The following is a 23,578-nucleotide window of genomic DNA, read 5'->3' as shown; positions in this document are numbered from 1 at the left end:
ATGTGTTCACTCTAATGGCTCCTTACCTTGTTAATGCTGAACTGCAGCAGAACAGACCCATTACTGGGATTTTCTGGCTGGAGGTATACATTACACGTAGCTCTCTGTCTTAGGCTACCAATTTGGATCACAAACAGGATTTGGCTGAAAACAGTATACCAAGAGAATACAGACTGAATATTATCAAACAATGCTATAGAGAGCTTACTATAATACTCATGTGTGTCCAGTTTCTCACACACATTCGATATATGCCTACTGTTTTAATATGGTGGGGATTGCCTTGCCAAGATCATATGGCATGTCCTAGCAAGTTTTACTGTATGTACTGTCTACCTTTCACATGTATGAAGCTTTCCTTTCACATATCGGAAGGTTTACTTTTCATTTTCTGCATGTAAAATGAAACAAATTTAATTTTATGCTGTGGTTTGTTAAAGTGATACATAGGTCCTTCATCCCATAAGTGTTGTACACATTGAAGTGTACATGACCGACATCCGAAAAACTGTATGACGTGAAACACTTTCATTGAAATCACACCAAATTCCATTTGACTATTTACCTGGCGTCTCTCAAGTCCATTTCCTTAGTTAAGGCCTCTCTTGCTCCACAACCCTTAAAGTAAAGGTTTTTCCCATGAGCTTTGGGTAGCAAAGCTCCACATCCAAACCCAATTTCTCCACCAGAGACTGTTTCCCACAGCCCTGAAGACAGTTCTCCTTCAAATGTGTCATACAGGCGCTTTGGAAGCCTGTATTTGAGAGGCAAACAGCTTGGTCCTGAAACAAAATAGGCCAAGAGAATGCTAGCTACATACAGAACACACATTGCAAACAAAACAACATTTAGCTCAATTAAGACATGGCTGATTTAAATATTGTTATTGTTATTAAACACTGTGAAATATAAAGTATCTGTCTTATGAATATGTATGCCTGACTCAGTTATTTTTTACAGTTAGTATTTACATGTAGTCCACAGATAGCCATTACCACAACAACTAAATGCCAGGATCCACAGCATCTGTGTGTAACTATAACCCATTGCAGACAGGTGGTTAAAACCAAACCAAACAGACATTTTCCCAACCTTCTTGCTTATTTCTAGAAATTAAGCATTATTTCTTATTGCAGACATGATGTAAGAGCCTCACCTATGTATCCTGGGTCACATTCACACCTGCCATCCACACAATCACCACGCCCATTACACATGTCCTCACACTTCTCCCCAATGTACAGATCATCTAGAGCCCACCCTGGCACCTCTTTGTGGGGTGACATCTGAGCCCACCTAAAGCGAGTCACACTGAAACCAGCACAAACAGACTGCTGAGTGGCAAGTCTCCTGGGTTTTTTATTACTCATCACAACTGCATCAGTTTTCTCCTTAATAATGATCACAAGAGTTTATCTATGTATTTATTTATTAAATCAAAATGTGTTTAAAACAACACACTCCAAAAGGTTTCACCTATATGACAATGGTCAGGTTTACAAGTGGAGGGCCCTGGAATGCCACCAACCTTGGCAAGATGTTTGACAAACCATCTGACTTAAAATTAAATTGCTAGACCTGGATATGAACACGCTTCCTCATTTGTCGACAGCATGATACTTGACTGACTTCAGGCAGAAAATGAGTCAAAAATTGGAGTCCAGACATTATCCAAAGCCCATGTATGTGCATCTCCAACCTTGGTATATTCTTTTGTTTATTTTATTGCTCCAACACCACAGTGTTTAAAGAGAATTTTTCACTTACATGACACCAGATGTTAGAATAAAGGAGAATGGGACTTGCCATTCACAGGTACCCAGCAGAACTGACATTTAGTTGGAGCTGTGTCAATGAGGGTTGGATTCAAAAGTTTGACCTCACTGGTCAGGAGCTTATTGTCAGCTAGCTAGGCCACTCACAGGAGTCCAGAGAAATAGTTAGTGAGTGCTTGGGGTTTAACGTCCTCCTTAACAATTTTTCAGTCATATGATGACGAAGGAATCCTTCCCATGCAATGTGCCTCCTTGTTGCAAGACGGATTTCCACCACTCTTTTATTTAGTGCTGCTTCACTGAGACGCCTTACCGAAGGCAAGTAAGCCGCACCGCCCAAGCCATTATGCTGATATGGTTCAACCACTTGTTGCAATATCCTCTTCATGCTGAGCGCCAAGCGAGGAAGTAACAACTTCCTCTTATAAGGTCTTGGGTGTGACTCGACCCAGGATTGATCCCGGATCTACCACTTCCGAACCAGACCCAGAGAAATAAATAAATCAACAAAAGGCGAAAAATCAACACTAATGGAATTTCGCAGAATTAACAATGCAAACTATCTGTCTTTAGTTAGGGAGCATTGACAATGACTGGCTCACCTGGAGTAAGCTCTGTAGGGTATTTCTATGGTGATGCGTCTCCAGCCTGTCCCTTGGTCCATCGTGTAGACACTGGGTCCATGGTGAATGTAGGGCTTGCATCCATTGCTTACATCATTGCCTGGCAAACAAGCGGTTTCCAACAGTTCCCATGACTCACTTGTGGGATTTCTGTTGTACTCCAAGCGAATTGGGGCATGGTGGTTTTCACATGGAGAAAATGCCTCTTCACACCCGACAGCGATCTGTAAAGATAAGGACAATCCTCACAAGTATGGATGTCTGCATACAAGGTACTATCCTCAATTGAAATGCCAAGTTCTAATGCCTCTACAATTTGTGCAGTCATTAAGCCATTATGAATACAATATCACATGTATGCATTATCTATCATTGACACATTTCTGCAAAAGTAAAATACAGTGAGTTACAGTGAGAAGGGCTTACTTAAGCAAAACTCTATCAGTGGTATGTGAAGTTATCCATTTATGAGACAGTCTATTTTGTTATATTGTGTCAGAGACATCGACAAGGAACATATCCCCATTCACAAGCCCTTGCAATAATGTTATAAGTGATCACTATGAAACCTTAATTCAATCTTTAGTTCAAACCTGACATCAAGGCAGTTCACTACATTAAAATTATTCACAGAAAAGGAATAACCTTGCTCAGAAGATGTCATCAGAAAAATTACCAACATCTGGATCACTTGGTTTCCAAACGGGTCATAGGTCACATATCTAACTGACATCTTGAAGACAGAAATGAGGTAATACCTTGAACTGAATCATGTACCCTTGCTGAACAATAAGCTGATTTGTTGTAAACATTCGCACTCCTCTTCCTTTCCCATAATGCAGGGAACTCCCCAGTTTCTCACACACATTATCTTCAACCTCTCCAAAGGGACAGAACTCCCATGGTGCGTCATCTTGCGAGGGCTCTTCATCAAAGCGCTCCTCAAAATGGCTGGGGTTCACCTCAGATCCTCCAATCAGCACATTATCCAGAGCCCAGCTGGGTGCTAATTGGTCAAGACTTGGCAGTGGCTGCCACCATCGCAGACGTGTGGAATTGGTTCTAGCTACCAGAGGCAGTGTGATGTAGTCTCGGCTAGGACTTGTGTAAGACGTGTAGTCAAGAACATGTAGTGCATGCCAAGTAATACCTGTGCCAATAATCAAAGGATAAGGGTAGTCACAAACCTATATTTACATCTCGCCAGGTTAAAAACAACAACAAATAATTACATATACGGGTGTCCAAAACATATGGACAACAATACAAATACTGGCAATTTGCCTTAAATCACATTTCAGCCTAAATTTTAAAGGTATATTATATTCAACGTTTGAAACACATGCTTTTTAAGCCATATAAATTGCTTCATAATGAGTATTATCCCAGGATATTAAAAAAAAACCTGTAAAAATACTAGCCTCCATCAGTGGAGTATTGCAGAATAACACTGTGGTCTAAAGATGATGGTTCAAGGCAGAACGGGTCTTTACTCGTTCCTCCAATCATGGCATAGTACTGTAAAAATCTGAAACGAAACCAATTAATTCATTAAAGACATCAAATTGCACAGTGTATGTGTCTTAAATTATGTACAATTATATTAATAATCCCCAACCATTAGTTGCATAGAATAACGATGGGCAAAATTTCACTTTATCATAACCTTTAACATCAACAGCTGAAGGAAACACACCCTAATATAAGATTCAAATATTAGCTGCAAACAAAACCAAACAAAACTGCACAAAACAGAAATTCTTTTAATGTAAATGTAAAACAATATATAAAAATGTCAACATGAGCATGCCCATAGGAAACAAATTTCAAACAACCCAGTGTTAAAAACAACTCCTCCTGAGATCAAATTCTACAACCTTTTGATGGCACATGTTAGCAGCATTCTTTCACCCCACTGAACTTATACAGCATCTCCAAGGTCAAGGGCACTGGTGACCACTTGATACAGGACTAGATCTGTGCAGAACAGCATAGAACCTTCTACCATTGTTTGGCAAATCTCACAACATTAAACTTACACAGCATCTCTAAGGTCAAGGTCATTGGTAACCACCTGACGCAAGGCTGGGCCAGTGAAGAACAGAGCAGAACTTTCTACCATTGTCTGACAGGGTGAGTCAATGGAGCCTCCCTGTACCAGTAACCATTTTGTGAAGTTAATCTTTGCTTCTCCAAAGGAATCCTTCAGTTGTGGCTGAGAATAAAAAAGAAGAAAAATTACTTATTTCTACAAGTGGACAATACAGAGCTTCCAGTAGCATTTGTTTTGATTTTTTCAAACAGCGCTTCTCCTCTGATACCTCATTTAGTATAACAACTATCACACATTAAAGTGCCATCTTCAACAATCCACCAAGGTCAGTGACATGGGATTTGGGTCAAAGCTGGATCATTCAGCATTCCCAATACATGTATATGTTCATGTATGTATTGTTCTTGAGTACTGGAACAAAAGGTTACAGACGATGGGACCCATCACAAAATGAAAGAAGAAATGTTTTTCAATAAAACTGAGCAAGACAGTGACAAATACTGTAAGATGCATCACACTCTTATAGACACCATGAAGTAGACTTACCAGGACAGCAGTTGTGTTCACTAGAGTACAGTCGTCTCCGCCATAACCTTCATCACACCTACAGTATGGGTAATCACAGAAGCCATGCCCGTTACAATAGCTGAGGCATGGCGAACCAATGTAAACATCAGCTAATGCCCACTTGGAGCTTGTCAAGGGCTCTACCACAGGGGAGGTCTGGATCCAGCGGAACCGAGTTGACCTGAGACAAGAAACACCATAGTGTCAAGACAACATCTGTGATAGGCCCAGTCTAGGACACAGAGCATAATGGTTATAACAGAGAAATATATGTTTAATAACAGAGAAAGCACCTTGAACTGGATCTGTAACCTGTCATGATAAAGCCTTGTACCAACTTCCAATTCAGTATCAGGAAAGTAGTTGAGACAACTGTTTCCTGATGAAATACAGATTGACGGATGACCACAGAGTGGAGTCACACCTGCACTTGGGTATACGTTAATAATGGAGAAAAGCATAGGTGTACAGAACTGAGGAAAGCTTCCACTTTCCTGTTCAGAGTGACTCATTGGGTTAAATCACCAAAATCTTTAATCTCATTTATTTTTTATTTACAAAACCAAGATTAGACTTTCCAAATGTCTATGCAGATGAAGTTGACTTCTGCTCGTAAGTTTAATTCAGGACAAGTCCTTGATGTACATACGTAGAAATTTCCTGTCCTGTGAACTTGATAACAATTCTCCTCCACCCCGGTGATGGGTAGTACACAGACGCCATGGTTGCCACTCCCAGGCAGTGCGGATCATTTTCCACACACTGAGGCACAAGGTTCGTCCATGTCATACCATAGTCCAGAGAGTACTGCACAGCGACAGGGGGTGTCAGCTCCTCTGCAGAGTCACAACCAACATTGATGGAAAACTGGAGGATATTGGCGTATTTCACATCCAAATCTCTAGTGGTCAAAACTGATGCTTCTGATTGTGTTGCCTGGCCAATGGCATTCGATTCCTCCTCACAGTACGCACCTGACTGGATTTTATTTGTTTGGATCCAGTTCTCTGGAGAAAGACCAGTATTAAACGTATCCTTGAGTGTGTCTGGATTGGTCACATCTCCACCAATCACAACATTGTCAATAGCCCAGTCAGCCAATCGGTTTCCAGGGTGAATTGGCTGCCACCATCTTATCCTTACACCTTGGGCTTTTGCACTTTGCGGGAGTTTTACACTCACAAACCTATAAGAAAAGTTATTAAAACATTCAAGCCGCAGCAATTTCATTTAAATGAATATTCATATGTATTTATTTATCATATGATTTAGTAATTAAAATCTTTTAGAACACAGAAAATTACTGCCTTTTACCTCCAAATGTATCCTTACAAACATGTCCAAAATGCGTGAAAATTAAAGATAATGCCTCTTCAACACAATCCATGCAATACATACGTTGGTATCGTGTAGAGATTAAAGTAGAGCTCCTCCAGAGGCTGCCATGTTATTCCTCCATTGGATGAAAAGTCTAGCAGTACACCTCCCTCTCGTGAGCGGGGAGGGGTCACACAGCCAAACATGAAGTTAAACTGGATGTAAACTGCCTCTCGGAGGTCAAGGTCACGGCTTACTAGCATTCTTGAGCAGCCCTGTAACAAGGTTTCACACAGCTTCTTACATGAGGTCACTTGTTATACTGTACAATAATGCGAGACAAAATTACATCATCGCTTATACACGCGAGCTGAAACACAAGCAATGATTGCGAGTATCAATCACCCCAAACCAACAATCGATACTGGATAATTACGCAGCATATCGAGTGTTAAATGTCTGATATACAATAACCATAAATGTCTCACACACGTAACTTGTCATTTTATGGATCTCTGGTGAGTTTTGTGATTGAGATTTCCAATCATACATGAAAAGAAATTGTACATAAATTTTGTCCAAACTTGGACAATATTTGGAGCACTTTACATGGAAAGCAACAGCCAATCAGAATGAAAAAATCATTAAATTGGCAAAATTTAGCAAATCAGGCTGAACACAAAATTTTACCAAAACCAGACAAATTATTTGGAAGAGTGAGTTATAAATATACAGGTATCATAAAAAGCAATTATCACCAATCAGAATCGGGTTAATTAATTTTTAATTATTCAAAACATGCATGTATTGGACCAGTTTTCAAAACAGACCTGACGTCTCACATGGGCAATATTATGTAGCCTGTGAGTAAAACTTACAGGTCACAATGAGTATACAAACCCCCAGGTCAAATACAGACATTATCCTGATCCAAGCATAAGTTTTTTATGTTTAATGAATTTCATGATTCTCACTGGTGATTCATTTCTGTGCAATATAACTGCTCTGAATATTGTATGATTTTTATAAATTTTATGAGCAGGCTCCTTTTGTGTAATCTTAAGTTACATCAGATTTGCATATTTAATAATTTTCTTGATTTTGTTTGGATGTGGGTCAAGTTTTTGTAATTTGCTCATATCATGAAAACTAACTTGATGGAAATCATTAAGGAAAGAACTGCACAAAATGTCATCAGTTTAAAATTTCAGGATAAATGGAATTTTAAGAGACAAACACAGCACAAAATTCAAGGAATTGTTTGACTGAGTGAGTGCTTAGGGTTTAATGTCATACAACAATGGTCATATGACGACGAAGAAATCCTTACAGTGCATGTACCTTAATGTAACTCCTTGTTGCAGCAAGGATTTCCACTGTATTTTATCTTCACTGAGACGACATCCCAAAGGCAGGTAAGCCGCCCACCCGAGCCCTGATACTGATACCAGTCAAGCAGTCTTTGCACTATCCATTTAATGCTGAATGCCAGGCGAGGAAGCTACAACTTAAGCTTTTAAGGTCTTAGGTGTGACCCGACCAAGGATTGACCCTGGCTCTACCACCCCCATAGTGGATGCTCTGCCAATTGAGCTATCAAGGTCTGGAAATGTTTGAAGACACAGGTACGTTAATACATTCCCAAAGCTGAATAGATGGCTATAAATGTCAAAACCAATAGGATATACCTGAGTGAAGTGAAGGGCTGTTCCTGACCCCACTACAGAACAGGTGTCCTCTACCTCACCCCCAAGTATCGTCAGCCAGTTATGGGGTAGGGGAGATGAGGTAAAGGTATCCTGCAAGTAACTAGGAAGGGCTGTTTTAGGTGTGTCACAAGCCAACCCCTCCCAACCCTCCTCACACCTGTGTAAGTAAAAACATTAAACTTAGCTAACCACAACACTTAGGTCTGGGGCTCATCATAAAGTGGCTCCCAATTCACTGCAAAGCATACAGATGTACATGTAAACTAGATGCAGTACATCATATATAGCTCATCAGGTTAATGGCACTTATAATAATGTTCACATTGGCAAATGAGTCAAATACAAACTCTGACCTGAGAAAGTATTTATTTGTTTGTTTTATTTGAACTCCATACTCAAGAATTTTGCTTTTATGCGATGGCAATCAGTTTTTGGGTGGCGGAAACTGTAAATATAATATACCATACAATATAAACAACATATACAACCTATAATACTTCAGCACTTTCACTCATACAATGACCTAAATGTAATAGGTATATGAACCATGAAAAGAACTGTGTACAAGCCTGTATGTACAGGTAGATTTGTTCTTCATCATCTATTTCCTCTCACCTGCATTGTCCTTCATGACACCAGCCTTGGCCACTGCAGAATTTGGGGCATCCATTGCCTATGTACAACCCACTTATCGCCCACGAATCCTCTGCTCTAAATTCAGGTGGCTGTACCCAACGAAACCGAGTACCTGCAGATCTGCATTACAAAAATTACTGATTTTCCACACATATGAAGAGAATAAAGAGGGGGCATCTTAAATGAAAAAAAAATCAGCTAAGAATTAAACTGATATTTTATAAAACATCATTTAAATCAATTAATGGGTGCTTTTAGCTAGCCTGAAATTACTACTGCTTATAACATCTGAAGCTAATGTTTTAAAAAGGTAATTGCACATGCACAAAATAAGGGAAATTTTGTAAGTAACTGAGCATGAATATTGACTATACACATGCATATATGTATGCATAATAAGAGAATATTTATTTATTTATTTGATTGGTGTTATACGCCAAACTCAAAAATATTTCAGTTATATGATGGCGGCCAGCATTATGGTGGGAGGATACCGGACAGAGCCTGGGGGGTAGGTTGCTGGCAGACCTTCACATGTGCGGCCTGAGAGGACTTGAACTCAGAGTGACCATATTGGTGGGAGGAGAGAGAAGAATAATTCTACTTCCCCATATCCATAATTCTACAGCTACTCACTTGGTATAATAAGGCAGTGGTAGCAGGACCCTTGTCCATCCAGTGAAAAGATCTGAATAAAATATACTGCTACTGTAGTACTGACTACAGTCCAAGTTAGATGGCAAGCAAGCATCCCGCAATAAACTCCATGTCTTCCCCATATCCAAGGAAAACTGAAGCTCAATCCCTGGGAATAACAAAAAATCAAATCAACACTTTATCACAGAGGATGACGCTCAACACATATTGGAATAATAAACTACACCCAAATAAATGGAAAAAAAAAGAAATGAACGTATACCTTTTTGGGTTTTTTTTAATTTATTGTGGTCTACACTAAAATATAAAAAGTTAGGTTAAATACCTTGGACAAACAAGAAAGAAAATGTCTTAAAAAGCTAAACTTAGACATATGAGAATACCAAGATTTACTGAACTTAGGTAGAATCACTGGAAATGAAAGGATATCAGAATAACAATAATCAGATCATTTCTACTAAAAAAGTCACAATATCAATATGATATAATATACAATTTCAAAAAAAAGTATAAAGACATGATTACTCACCATAACAGTGTTCTGATGGATCACAACCCATGGCCAAGTCAAACTGTATAAAGCTACCCTCTTCCACCTGGATATCAGCAGATATGGCATACCTCATGTCATCCTCACCTGGAAACAAATAAGGCCAGGCGTTATTGTGGTTTTGTAACATAATGAAAGGCTGAAGGAAATAACCAAGGCCTATGGATATCACAAAGGCTTCGATCTTACAAACGATCTTAAACTTTAGTCAAAATTATAGATCAGTTTGAAATTGTTATTTCTGACGTAGCAAAATAAATATATTGTTGGAATGGCAATGTAAATTTTGTGCACGTTATCGACCAACAAACATACCAAATTTAATGTTTAAAATTTTGACTTAAGTCTAGATCTCTTTGTGACCCTAGGACCACATCCAACTACCTTGTCCCACTTTCAATGCTGTAGCACAAGTCTGGGCACAACGAATACAATTTTTCTAACATTAGAACCTTGGAAGAATTTGATGTTTCCTTTATTGACTGGATACAGAGGTTATGACTTTCTGATTTAAAAAAGCTGGAGATCTTACCTACATGTGAGAAACATACACATACATAAAATGTGATTTTAAGATCTGCAAACAAGAATTTCAGTGAATATATGTAACTTTTAATACCATAAGAGACAAAAGACATGGACATGCATGGTTTATTTATTTCATTTGAACTACCACAATACTTTTACCAGCAGTTTCCTCTACATGTGTCTGCGGGTGTTGCATGCATTTACATCTATGTGTAAGAACAGATACATGTATAAGTTGACCGTAATATGGGTATTAATGGAATATCGTTTACCAGCAAAGTGAATAGCTTCTCTGTCTGACCCACAGACTTCCTCCACCTCTCCCCCAGGGGCAAGAAGCCAATTGGAGTCCTTAGGGGTGTCCGGTTCATCCTGTAAGAGTGCCTGGCTCTCCCTCTCACTTCCTATGTACACCTGGCCAAAACAATCACCCACATGACAAATCATTTTGGTTCAAGTGAGATAAAAGCACTTAGATATAAGCCATCTGAGAGTTCTCAGTGGTTTAAGGAGAATCAGGTGAAGAACATATACAATTTCAGGCACTTTTCAAGTAAAATAACATCTACCTCAGCCATGATACTGTTTTTGATAACAAAGAAACTATGTCAATAATTTTAAACCATGTACAACCATCAACTCATGTCCATATTTAAAAGCAGACAATTTCCTTGACAAATGTATTTAATACATTGCAACAACAACTTAAATAATTCACAGTAGCAGCTAATCCGGCTGATATGACTCAATACAGAGTGATTTTTGTACAGGATAGATAGTCTTCTTGTTTTTTCAACTGTTTGTTTTTGTCTTGTTTTGTCTTCAATTTGAAAGAGAACAACTATTACCTGGTCTATTGCCCAGTCTTCAAGAAAAGTACCGTCCAAGCTTGGTTGCCACCAACGGATCCGAGTACTTTTTGTCAGGGCACCATGTGGGATGTGTACGACGATGTAGTTGGGTTGGTTACTGGAGGCATGGAAGTCAAATTGCTCAATGATGACCCAGTGTATGCCTCCATTGGTTGAGTACTGCAGCAGGATGGGCGCTGTATTGGGGTCCACAGTGTCCTTACATCCCAGTTTCAGGTAGAACTGGATCAAACTGAGCAGAAGGTCATACAGAATGTCTCAGGCATAACCATCCACATGCACGTGTACACAACTCAACTACAGATTACAACTGATCTTTTTGTAAAGATGTCTTTAAATATCAACAATGATACTGTGCATTATTTACAACTGTCACAAGCAGACAAGTGCACAGACGGAATTGTGACAACATGACAACAGAGATGTGGGCCTACATGAATCCTATACACCTTGTACATGTAGTTATGCAGATGTAAGGCGTGTATCTTTATTTTTTTACTTTTGTTTTGTGCACACTGGCAATCACAAAACTTATCTAACAATGAAAAAATACCAGAATGTTCTTACAAATTTCTTGACAACTTACATCTGTTTGCAATGGCATCAACAAAATAGCACAAGGGTGGGTCAGAACAGGATAAATCGCAAATATCTACTTCTACATGCATAAAACAAACTCACTCAAATTTCATATATCACTTCTGTCTTGCCTGTGCGTAACATGTAGAATACACGAGAGAATGGTTCTTTACCTCCCTTTTGACAGGTCAAGGTCGACTGTTGTCAGCAATCTGTCTCCTCTGTTACTGTAGTAGAGGTTACTGCCAGTAAGGAGGATGCCACAGGTCTTTGCTATCTCACCACCACTCCATGTCAGCCATTTACCTTCATCAACAGTTCCTATAAAAGGGGTTTCTATCAGAATTCTTGAACAGTTAAACAGTGTTTTGATTTGATTACTTTGACTGGTGTTAAACGAACCAATGAGCACTGTGGACTGCTTATTGCCAGAAATGTCTGATGCACAATGGATGATCAGAATGGGGAAACATCGCCTGACCGAGCCTGAGAGAGAACAATAACCTTACATGTGTGACCAACACAGTGCAAACTTCTTAATAACTGAGTAGCCATGAGCTGTGAAATGAACTTTAAAAATATTAATGAGGATACATCAAGACTGTTAATCACATGTTCAGGGCCACTTTGTCTCTCCAAACATGACAGGGACTTACGTGAAGTTATAGGCAGATTAGAGATAACATTAATGTCACTACGGTTCCTGGCAGACCTTCCTAGGGAGAGCGCATCAAATGAGTCCTTCAGGTAGCTAGGGTTGGGGGTGGTAGGTATGCAGGTGTCTCCAGAGTAGAAGTGGTCACACTGACACAGCATCCCATGGATACAGCTTCCCTGGCCATGACAGTGCTCTGCACACATCATTCCCAGGTATACGTTATCCACAGCCCACTCGGGGGCATACCCATGCTCAGGTGCAGCCTCTTGTCGCCAACGGAAACGCACCGATCTTTAAAAACATTAAAACCAAAACAAATGCAGTACCACTGTATTTTTACACAAACAGTGATTTACCCATTATTTCATGGAATGCTTTATCGTGCTGTACAAACTGAGCTACAAAAGGGTGATTAGTAGGTGAAACATCATGTGAAGTTACATTTGGTTTACTGATAATAAGATAATTTTTGACATGATTTCTCACCAGGTTAGTACAGCAGGGTGATTAGTTTGTAAAAAAACATTCCATAAAGTTATTAGTGATTTACAGTACATTGTACCTGTGTTATAGTATGACAGTCATCAAGTTGTTACCTACATAAGAGATAAATCTACATGCAATTCCATACCTGGATAAGTTTGTATCACAACTTGATTTGATAAATTTCTTAGAAGGTCTATTTCAGGAATTATAACCTTTGTAGTTCAAAGTCTTGGCTGTGATGTCATAGTTGGAATTAACAAACTGCAGTAATGATAAAAAAAAAAAGATAGATTCAGAAATTAAAGTAAGTGTATAAGATGGAGGAAAGACTGACCCACAGGTATGGAGGCTGTTCAGTGGGATGGTGACCCTCCTCCAGTAACGAGAGGTTCCACTGTAGTAGAGGCTCGGGTGCTTCACCTTATCCTGGCAAAGGGAGATGGAGTATCTGAGGCAGTTCTCACTCAGCAGGTGCCAAGATTTCCCTCTGTCCGAGGAGTGCTCCAGGCGCACAGGTAAGGCATTGTCAGCAACTGAGTCACAACCCACATTGATCTGTAGGGGGAAAGCAGACACTGTTTATGCTGGCTGTCTCACTTCCTCATATAAGTAAGCTATGATTGACAAAAATCCTTGTATCTGAACACAACAGCTAACATTGGTCCAAGTTTTAATGTGAGGGGATGTTTTAAATATCACTGATATCCAAGAATATACAGTAATTCCCTGAAACAAACTTGTGATGAGCTGTATAATTTTATAATTTTCTTACATCAAACTGTAGGACACTAGCTGGTCCAACCTCCATATCCCGAGAGACCAAGGACTTCTCCCCATCCCCATGTCTGAACACCATAGCAGTCTGGCCCGCCATTGTTGTGTCTCGTCTACAGTAAAGAATCAATTCACAAAGGACCAGTTTTATTTTCAGCAGGAGTCATTCATTCATTAAATGAATGAATGATTATGACATTTACACCACTGTGGAAATACTATATCCATATCACAGTGATAATAGTTGTAAAGTGCATGTTAGTGCTTGGAGGCGATAAGTTACCCTTTATTACATGTGCTTATACACGTAACCATGCAACATCACAATTCAAAAAATATGTTAGTTGCTTGTGGTGGAAAAATTGTGAACATTACCTGCCTAAGATCAGTTTGTCCAAGCTAACTTAGCCAGTACAGCAAGGATCCAAAAGGTTTCATCGAAGTCTATTTCAGAGTAAATTATGAACATCGCCTGCCTAAAACCAGCTTGTCTTAGCTAACTTAGTCAGTACAGCAAGGATCCAAAAGGTTTCATCAAAGTCTATTTCAGAGTAAATTGTAACCATTGCCTGCCTCAAACCAGCTTGTCCTAGCCAGTGAAGCAAGGATCCAAAAGTTTCAACAAAGTCTGTTTTAGAGCAAATTGTGAACATTGTCTGCCTAAAGCCAGTTTGTCTAAGCTAACTTAGCCAGTACAGCAAGGATCCAAAAGATTTCATCAAAAATTGTGACCACTGTCTGCCTAAAACTAGTCTGTCCAAGCTAACTTAGCCACTACAGCAAGGATCCAAAATGTTTCATCAAAGTCTGTTTCAGAGCAAACTGTGAACATTGTCTGCCTAAAACTAGTTCGTCCAAGCAAGATCCACATTCAATCTTTCACTGTTTCTCTGTGAATATGTTCATACAGCAAAGTGATGAATATTCTTTCAGATCACCAGAACTGATGAATGATGTGTTTTTTTACAGAGTTCAGAAGCAATCAGTTTAGACAGGAAATTTTCCCAATTTTACAGTAAATGTATTATGGTTAAATGAAACATTACCTTGTGTTCAGTCCACAATATCGTCCCAATTTTCCATTGTTAGCAAAAAGCCAGAATTCTTCACTTGGTTGCAGGTCATCAAAAGTGTCATAGATTGTGTTAGGTTTCATGATCATTGTTCCTACATACCAGTTATCTATAGCCCACGCAGACACTAGGTGACCTGGAAAAGCAAACCACTACATCACTACAGGTCAATCTATACAAAAGGTGCAGCATTTAGGCTAGCATTATCCTATATTCTCAGTATGTTTGAAAAATTCCAGTAAACATGTTAAACAAAGCTGAAAATAGTTACTGAAACATTCAACAACAACAGCAAAACTGTGGCTTACCTCCATGCTTTGGTTGAAGGAATCTAAACCTTGTGGCATTGGCTTTTGCGTTTGTTGGCAACGTTAAACTATAAAACCTATAAAAAATACAAGAACCTTAAGACTGGCACCTAATTCCATTATGAATACATTGTGTTATGAAAATCATTTAAACCACATGACTTCTTAACAATCAAAATGACAATGATAACACTTCCTATGTGATAACTATACAAATTATTTAAATAATAAATAAGGCATAACATAACATTATTTACTTAATATTTTCAATATCTTGCTGTTGAGAATAGCCCTCTTTAAAGTGTAAGTATAACTATGCACCTGTTCGTTCAAACTTTATGGCTGCATTGCAAGGTGAATCTTATTTCAGGCCGGGAGCCAACATGTTTGATATTCAATGTTCTGTGGTTCTACATGGAACCCTTTTAATGGTGACTGCACAGTGACTGAACACAATAGTCCCACCCACACTACCACAGATTATGAAAAACCTTCAAAATTTCACTAAATCTAATATTACATAACTAGAATTTGGATGTCTGAAATACCACCCTTTCATCCCCCAACATTTCCAAAAAGATCAGACGACAGGCAAGATGTATGGTAAGTTTCATCAAAATCGGTGCCATAGTTTAAGAGGAGATGCATGAACAAAATCTGAATACATGGAAAAGCACTGTTACGCAAAGTCCTAAATGGGGGGTAACCATGAAAAAGAATGAAAAAAAAAAAAAAAATTAGCTAAAAAGTTTAATGAGCATCTCCTTAACAGACAAGCTGGAAATCTCACAAAGATATGATTTAAAAAAGTGGATAGTGATTAAGGCACCTCGGCTTGGTTTCATTTCGGTAATGTAGCTCTTGCAACAATTGCCATTTTATTCCGCCATTGGTCGAGTACTGTAATAACACGCTGTGTGACCTAGGCCAATCAGATTCCTTCTCTGTGCACCCAAACTGAAGGAAGAACTCCACATTCTCTACCATTGACGTGTCAAAATCACGTGTGATTGCCATTCGCCTTGATTCCTTCAAAAACAAGAAACAAGCAAACATTACCTTTAAATGAAAATTAAATCTGTTATCCAACAGCATTGCCAGGGTTGATCCAACAAGACTTTTACCACTTCTGGTAGCCTGATGTCTATACAGTTCATGATCATGGTAAAAAAAACCCGAAAACAACGTAAAGAAATGTACTGGATTGGAACCCTGCACTGCCAAGTACCATTAACAATGGGCAAAGTGCTGAGACTAGAACAGAGATTAGGTGGCTTTGATCTTCTGCCGGTACCCGAGGACAAAAGACAGAAAGAATACACTGTCAAAGAGCTGATGACCATTCCCATCGTAAATTGCAGTTAATGCAGTCTAGCACAAAGCTCCCTTGTTATTTACATAGGATGTTTTTGTCAAATTTTTGTTGGTTTATTTGTCAAAAAATGAAAAAAACACAAAGTACAAAAATAATTCTTGCTGATTTGTAATCTTGACGTCAATGGTTTGTCTCGACACGTTTAGCCGTTTCGGACAAGAAGATTTTTTTAGCTAATCAATAAAATTCAAAATGGCAGCTAAATCATGTGACTAGTAACACAGCACAAAACAACAAAAGTTGCTTCATATGTTCCTCATAGGACTCTACCTTAACCAGCTTTCGAGATATTTACCAGTTGACTAAGAATAATAATAATTAGATAAATATTGTATGTAAAAAAATGTAAGGAATATTCTGGGTTTAAACCGCAGATCTAGTGTACATTAGTTTTCCGAAAAAAAAAAAAAAAAAAAAAACAGAAGAAAGATTGGCAGGAGCTAATAACTGCATCTGAACCTCACGCAGCTACATACAATGTCCACTGGAGCTTGAGAACAACGATTCCAGGGATCGGCTCTGTACACTCTAAATAAATTGTATGCTGAATAGTAGAAAAAAAGCACAGAAAAAGAAGAAAAAAAATTAAGTGGAGAAGGGACATGTACTGGATTTGAACCCTATGCTGCCAAGCATTATTTACAATTCGCCTACTGAAGACTAGTGTAGAGACTAGGAGGCTATCTGCTGGTAGCCCAGGACAAAAGTCAGAAAGAATACATTCTTGCAAAGCTGATGTCCACTGACACCATAAACTGCAGTCAATGGTTTCATGCAGTCTAGCACGAAGCTCCTGTGTTATTTACACAGGATGATTTTGTTAAAGTTTTGTTGGTATTTTGATCATAACATGAAAACAACAAAAAGTACAAAAACAATCGTGACATTAAATGGCACCAGAGAGTGAGTTTGTTGAATGATTTTAAGCAGTTTTAAAAACTGACCCACTTTTGAGCCAAGTTTATTGGTCAGTTTTGCCCTTATTTGCATACCAAACTAGTTTTTACCATATGAATGGATCGATCTACCTAAAAACTGTAAACGAAAAGTTTATCTCAATAGGTTTAGCGGTTTTGGAGACAAACATTTTTTTAGCTGATCAATAAAATTCAACATGTCCACTAAATTTATTTATTTATTTACTTGATTGTTGTTTTACGACGTACTGAAGAATATTTCACTTATAAGACGGCAGCCAGCATTATGGTGGGTGGAAAACGGGCAGAGTCCATGGGAAACCCACGACCATCCGCAGGTTGCTGGCAAACCTTCCCACGTACGGCCAGAGAGGAAGCCAGCATGAGCTGGACTTACACTCACAGCGACCGCATTGGTGAGAGACTCCTGTGTCATTACACTGTGCTAGCACGCTAACCAACTGAGCCACGGGGGCCCCTGGCCGCTAAATCATGTGACTGGTAAAACAGCACAAAACGTCAAAAGTTGCGTCACACATTCCTTATTCAGACCTCAAACTTTGATTTTTCTACCTTTACCAGTTTTGGAGATATTACAATTTTACTACTTGACCAAGAATAATAATAGCAATCCAAACAATTTCCAGAGGTGTCCCGCTATCATACTAGTGTGGATCCCTAACAAAGTTCACTAAATTCAATATCACAAGAAATATATAGTTCAACTACATATTGGGGCAAGAAGACCAAGGTTCTCGCTGGTGTCAGCAAGTGTCAAAATTTTTTTAAAAGTTCTACAATATTAAACATTCCTATAAATACAAAAAGTATCGTGACCACTTAATACACAATTAAAACAGTATTTCTACCCATGACAAATTTCTACATAATACTAAGAACTCCAGTAAACTGTAAGTTTAATTGACTTCAGACCTTTGTTTCTATAGACTACATGTATCTTACCTTGTAGAAGGCAAGAGCTGTGTCACTGACCACAGTACCACACACCCTTGACACCTCACCCCCGTACACTTCTGGCCACCAGCTTCTGTCCACAGGCTTGTTAAAGTCATCCCTCATCATCATTGGCAGCTGAACACTTGGTACACAGTGGGGACCACCAAACCCTTTGTCACATCTACAACACAGGAAATAAAACTCACTGTCACTAACTCAAAACTAAATCAAAGTATGATTCCCACACATATATTGGAAAGTATCTCAATTGTTTAGTGTCCTGCACAGTTGAAATATATTATCATAAGAGATTAACCTATTGTTCTTCACATAAGACATACTCAGTCAGCACATTTCACTTTCACATATTTCGAGGTTGGCAGATTAGTTAATGTACACTGTGTACACATTCTCATCCATGTCTACAAATTAGTGATGCACTCATTTATTTTGGCAGCCAGGTTATGGGTGAAGAAATTTGGGTTCACAAAAAATCATTGCCCTTCACTGGGTACCCAACAAACGTCCAGACATAAGGCTACTACTGATATGGTGGAACAGGATTTAAATACTCAACCCCAATGGCCAAAGGATGATCGGCTGCAGTGGAGCTTAGCCGAATAAGCCAAAAAAGGTCCCTCCGAGTCTGAAAGATTTTGTTCAAATGAAACCTAAGTTGAAATCTATATTTTAAAAGCATCTGGTTTTTCTTTGTTTATTTTTCTTAACCTAACAAAACCTTTTTCCTGGATGGAATATTTCTAAAACTATTTCATTGCACGGTCACAAATGAATTAGCATAACATTCCCAAGTCATGTCCATAAGTTTCTACCATACGTACACACATTTCCCGGCATTACAGTAGCCATGGCCCGAGCACAGCCAAGGGCAGCCCCCACCCAGGTAGACATTATCCAGGGCCCACACGTTTCCTCGTGGAGAACCCGGTGGTTGCAGCCAGCGGAACCTTGTGGCAGGAGAACTGACAGAGAAAACAAACATCATTGCACCTGCTTCATTTTACTCAAAATGAAATCAAATTGTTACACATACTACCATAAAACAGGGTATGTTCTAAAGCAAATTTTTCATCTTGAAAAACCAGTTCACTCTGAATCTCCAAGACAGGCAGCATTATTACTGACAAATCCTTTTGTGAATGTGTTCTCAACTTGCTGAATAAACCTATCTGATTATACGTCTAAGATGAACAGTAATCAGCAATATGAACACCATGAGGTGCACATTTCCAGGTCCTTAACAATAACTATACAAAATGTTCAGACAAATAATCAGCAATATGAACACCATGAGGTGCACATTTCCAGGTCCTTAACAATAACTACACAAAATGTTCAGACAAATAATCAGCAATATGAACACCATGAGGTGCACATTTCCAGGTCCTTAACAATAACTACACAAAATGTTCAGACAAATAATCAGCAATATGAACACCATGAGGTGCATATTTCCAGGTCCTTAACAATAACTACACAAAATGTTCAGACAAATAATCAGCAATATGAACACCATGAGGTGCACATTTCCAGGTCCTTAACAATAACTACACAAAATGTTCAGACAAATAATCAGCAATATGAACACCATGAGGTGCATATTTCCAGGTCCTTAACAATAACTATACAAAATGTTCAGACAAATAATCAGCAATATGAACACCATGAGGTGCATATTTCCAGGTCCTTAACAATAACTATATAAAATGTTCAGACAAATAATCAGCAATATGAACACCATGAGGTGCATATTTCCAGGTCCTTAACAATAACTACACAAAATGTTCAGACAAATAATCAGCAATATGAACACCATGAGGTGCATATTTCCAGGTCCTTAACAATAACTACACAAAATATTCAGACAAATAATCAGCAATATGAACACCATGAGGTGCATATTTCCAGGTCCTTAACAATAACTATACAAAATGTTCACACAAATAATCAGCAATATGAACACCATGAGGTGCATATTTCCAGGTCCTTAACAATAACTACACAAAATATTCAGACAAATAATCAGCAATATGAACACCACGAGGTGCACATTTCCAGGTCCTTAATAATAACTACACAAAATGTTCACACAAATAAGCACACATTTGTCATCAAGCTGATTAAGAGTAACAATATACACTGTATTACAATGTGTTTACCTGATGACTTTAAAGACACACTTACATTGCTCCTGGAGGCAGATAGATCGTCACACGGGTCCAGTTCATGTACTGGTCAGACATATATTCACTGCTTAGGTGGTACCCTGGACACTCAAAATGAGGCGGCATGCATTCCTCAATGAGCGGGTGCCAGGTCTTTCCCATGTTTACAGAGTACTGGAGCATCACAGTGTATACCTGACTGTATGCACCACCGCAGCCCATAGCTATGTCAAACTGGAGAAATGTGGATGGTGTCACGTGATAATCCCATGTCTCCGCAAAACGTGTCCCAGCTGCAAGTAAAGGAAATGTGGAAAAAATTAAGGACAAAAACAATTTTCTATGATTGAAAAGTAACACTTTGTAAAACAAATTTGAATTGCTGTACAGCTCACCATCACTGCGACTGAACTCAAATGCATTCCCCTTTGAGTTGCAACCTATCTTTGGGATACCGTCTGCAAACATGAACCAATGAGATGGGTTTGGCATCATGTCACTGAAGTCATCTTGGAAACCATTGGCGCTGGAGTCATTCACGCCAATCATCACACTATCCAGGGCCCACTGCGCTCGAGGTACTTCTGTGGAGTAATACACACACTGTTTCAGATCAAGATTATTTACAACTGTAAGTATGTAAATATTTTTGTCACAAACTCCATATGTAACTGAATATATTCTCCATTTCCATGATGCACATGCAGTTCTAAGAACTTTCTAATAATCCCATTCCTCAAGTTATTTTCCACTTCATTTCCATGCAAATCTCTGTACAAATAAAGTCCTCAAGTGCAAGTCCTTGAATTTGGTAACTGTTTGTATACACAATAAGTGATCACTAAATTGTGACACACAGAAAGGAAAGCATAAACACAATCACATTCAACAAAACATTACATATACCAAGAACTGGATGTCAATTCATGAGTATGTTAAATAAATATATTACACCAAATAAATAAATATATCATGTCATTCGATACATTGTCACTAAAAAGTACATGTATACTAATGTTACACTACCAACCATCACCTACCATACATATGTTATGTGTCCATGCAAGCATGTTCATTATGCAGAAAATGTGTCCATGTAAGAATGTTCATTATGTAGATAATGTGTCCATGTAAGCATGTTCATTATGTAGATAATGTGTTCATGTAAGAATGTTCATTATGTAGATGTGTCCATGTAAGGATGTTCATTATGTAGATAATGTGTCCATGTAAGCATGTTCATTATGTAGATAATGTGTCCATGTAAGCATGTTCATTATGTAGATGTGTTCATGTAAGAATGTTCATTATGTAGATAATGTGTTCATGTAAGCATGTTCATTATGCAAATAATGTCCATGTAAACATGTTCATTATGGAAATAATGTGTTCATGTAAGACTGTTCATTATGTAGATAATGTGTTCATGTAAGCATGTTCATTATGTAAGTAATGTGTTGATGTAAGCATGTTCATTATGTAGATAATGTGTTCATGTAAGCATATTCATTATGTACATTATATATTCATGAGTAAGCATGAATGTTAACTTGGTTTACCTCCAAACCCCAATGGCTGCCACCACCTGAAGATCGTCTTATCTGTCTTGGCTGCTGCAGGAAGATCAATGGAGACAACCTGAACAGTCTTGTTGTAGTACAAAGGTTCGACGACCTTCAACACGTGCCAGGTGACACCGTTATCTAATGAGTAATCCAAAACAACCCCTTCCCTACGGCTACTTGGTCGCAGACAATCTGGCCTGTCTTCAATACTTCCTATTGTAATGACAAACTGCAACATCCTGCAAAATACAAACAACAATGTGCAGAAAATGTTCACAGAATAGCTCTGTGGCTTTGTAACTTCAGATGAATAAAAATTGTCAGCTGTTTTGACAAAACATGGATGTTTGACTCACCGCAAAGACGATGTATCAAGAGGAACTGTCATGGCTTCTCGGGTTCCCTTCCCAGAGAAGTAAAGACTGTTGCCATAGTCAATGAAGCCGCAATCTTTCCCAAGATGTCCTCCTAGCACATTTGCCCAGTTATCACCAGGCATGTTGGTGTTGTCAAATCTGTCAACCATACCCTTGGGATTCTGCTGAGGTGGACTACAATCTGGTTCTGTGGACAGAGAAAGAAATCATTCTGGGTGTCAAAAAACAATTCTTTTCTTTAAGTGAAGAACGACTACAGCTCACAATACATGTACAATTACTTTTACAGAAAAGATTTATAGATAAGTGAAAAATCACCTCATAATGGCCATGCTTGACAATCCTGGCTTAGTCCACATTCTGTAATCTTCCAAATTCATAGATACAAATCACAAAGAAATGCATATTGTATTCACCTAGGTAGCCATCATCGCACAAGCAATTTCCTTGTTGGCAGACTCCATGGCGACTGCAGTATTTGGGGCACGGAGGGCCTATGTACACGTCATCCAGGGCAAAACTGGACATCATTCCCCCTGGCTGAAACCAGCGCAGCACCACTGGTCTGTCACAAAATAGGTATGTGGTTACTTTATCATTTACTAATTTATTTATTTTATGCATGAAAGAACAGTTCTGAAAATAGCTGCATGACACCTGATGCTAATAATGAAAAATACCTGTTTATCTAAAGAGAGCAAACAGAGAAGAGAAATACTACCCATTTAAAAATTTGTGAAAAACATTTACAAACAAGATTGTTCAACATTGCTCTGAATCTTACAGATGAAAAAATCTGACAAATATCATCACAGAGATGTGAAAGGACTTGATCAGTTGGTGTTAAATAAGACTGTATCAGAATGAGTCAGTTGATATCAGAATTAGTGATGTCTGTGACATGTATTGCTTTGTCTTTGATCACACCATTTGATTGGACTTTTCTGTTTCACCCTGTCCTGTGGCTAACACTGGCAGTCAGAACAAAGAACGGACCATACCCCAGACAACAACACAGCCCAGCAGAGAGCATAGT

The 23,578-nt window shown here is 38.6% G+C and overlaps 1 protein-coding gene across 1 annotated transcript in view; it reads right to left on the bottom strand.

Annotated features, from left to right (window-relative positions):
• Window positions 1-23,578, bottom strand: part of LOC135469820 (reelin-like) — a 37,837-nt gene that overhangs the window by 3,012 nt on the left and 11,247 nt on the right. Inside the window, exons 19-48 of the mRNA XM_064748429.1 lie at window positions 22,959-23,107; window positions 22,522-22,729; window positions 22,160-22,404; window positions 20,996-21,184; window positions 20,620-20,893; window positions 19,257-19,397; window positions 18,421-18,595; window positions 15,995-16,194; window positions 15,166-15,242; window positions 14,831-14,993; window positions 13,783-13,897; window positions 13,345-13,565; window positions 12,523-12,815; window positions 12,040-12,187; window positions 11,264-11,519; window positions 10,688-10,829; window positions 9,867-9,974; window positions 9,317-9,485; window positions 8,660-8,800; window positions 8,024-8,201; window positions 6,417-6,610; window positions 5,668-6,204; window positions 4,998-5,199; window positions 4,438-4,613; window positions 3,820-3,926; window positions 3,157-3,548; window positions 2,378-2,622; window positions 1,157-1,311; window positions 566-782; window positions 27-144 (exon numbers count right to left, since the gene is read on the bottom strand). Of these exons, the coding sequence (XP_064604499.1) occupies window positions 27-144; window positions 566-782; window positions 1,157-1,311; window positions 2,378-2,622; window positions 3,157-3,548; window positions 3,820-3,926; window positions 4,438-4,613; window positions 4,998-5,199; window positions 5,668-6,204; window positions 6,417-6,610; window positions 8,024-8,201; window positions 8,660-8,800; window positions 9,317-9,485; window positions 9,867-9,974; window positions 10,688-10,829; window positions 11,264-11,519; window positions 12,040-12,187; window positions 12,523-12,815; window positions 13,345-13,565; window positions 13,783-13,897; window positions 14,831-14,993; window positions 15,166-15,242; window positions 15,995-16,194; window positions 18,421-18,595; window positions 19,257-19,397; window positions 20,620-20,893; window positions 20,996-21,184; window positions 22,160-22,404; window positions 22,522-22,729; window positions 22,959-23,107 (5,935 nt within the window). The remainder of the gene's footprint in view (window positions 1-26; window positions 145-565; window positions 783-1,156; window positions 1,312-2,377; window positions 2,623-3,156; window positions 3,549-3,819; window positions 3,927-4,437; window positions 4,614-4,997; window positions 5,200-5,667; window positions 6,205-6,416; window positions 6,611-8,023; window positions 8,202-8,659; window positions 8,801-9,316; window positions 9,486-9,866; window positions 9,975-10,687; window positions 10,830-11,263; window positions 11,520-12,039; window positions 12,188-12,522; window positions 12,816-13,344; window positions 13,566-13,782; window positions 13,898-14,830; window positions 14,994-15,165; window positions 15,243-15,994; window positions 16,195-18,420; window positions 18,596-19,256; window positions 19,398-20,619; window positions 20,894-20,995; window positions 21,185-22,159; window positions 22,405-22,521; window positions 22,730-22,958; window positions 23,108-23,578) is intronic.

Source organism: Liolophura sinensis, chromosome 7 (genome assembly GCF_032854445.1).
Source record: "Liolophura sinensis isolate JHLJ2023 chromosome 7, CUHK_Ljap_v2, whole genome shotgun sequence".
Lineage (NCBI taxonomy): Eukaryota > Metazoa > Mollusca > Polyplacophora > Chitonida > Chitonidae > Liolophura > Liolophura sinensis.
Note: the sequence above shows the minus strand (reverse complement) of the source record. Positions and strands in the feature narration are given on the sequence as shown.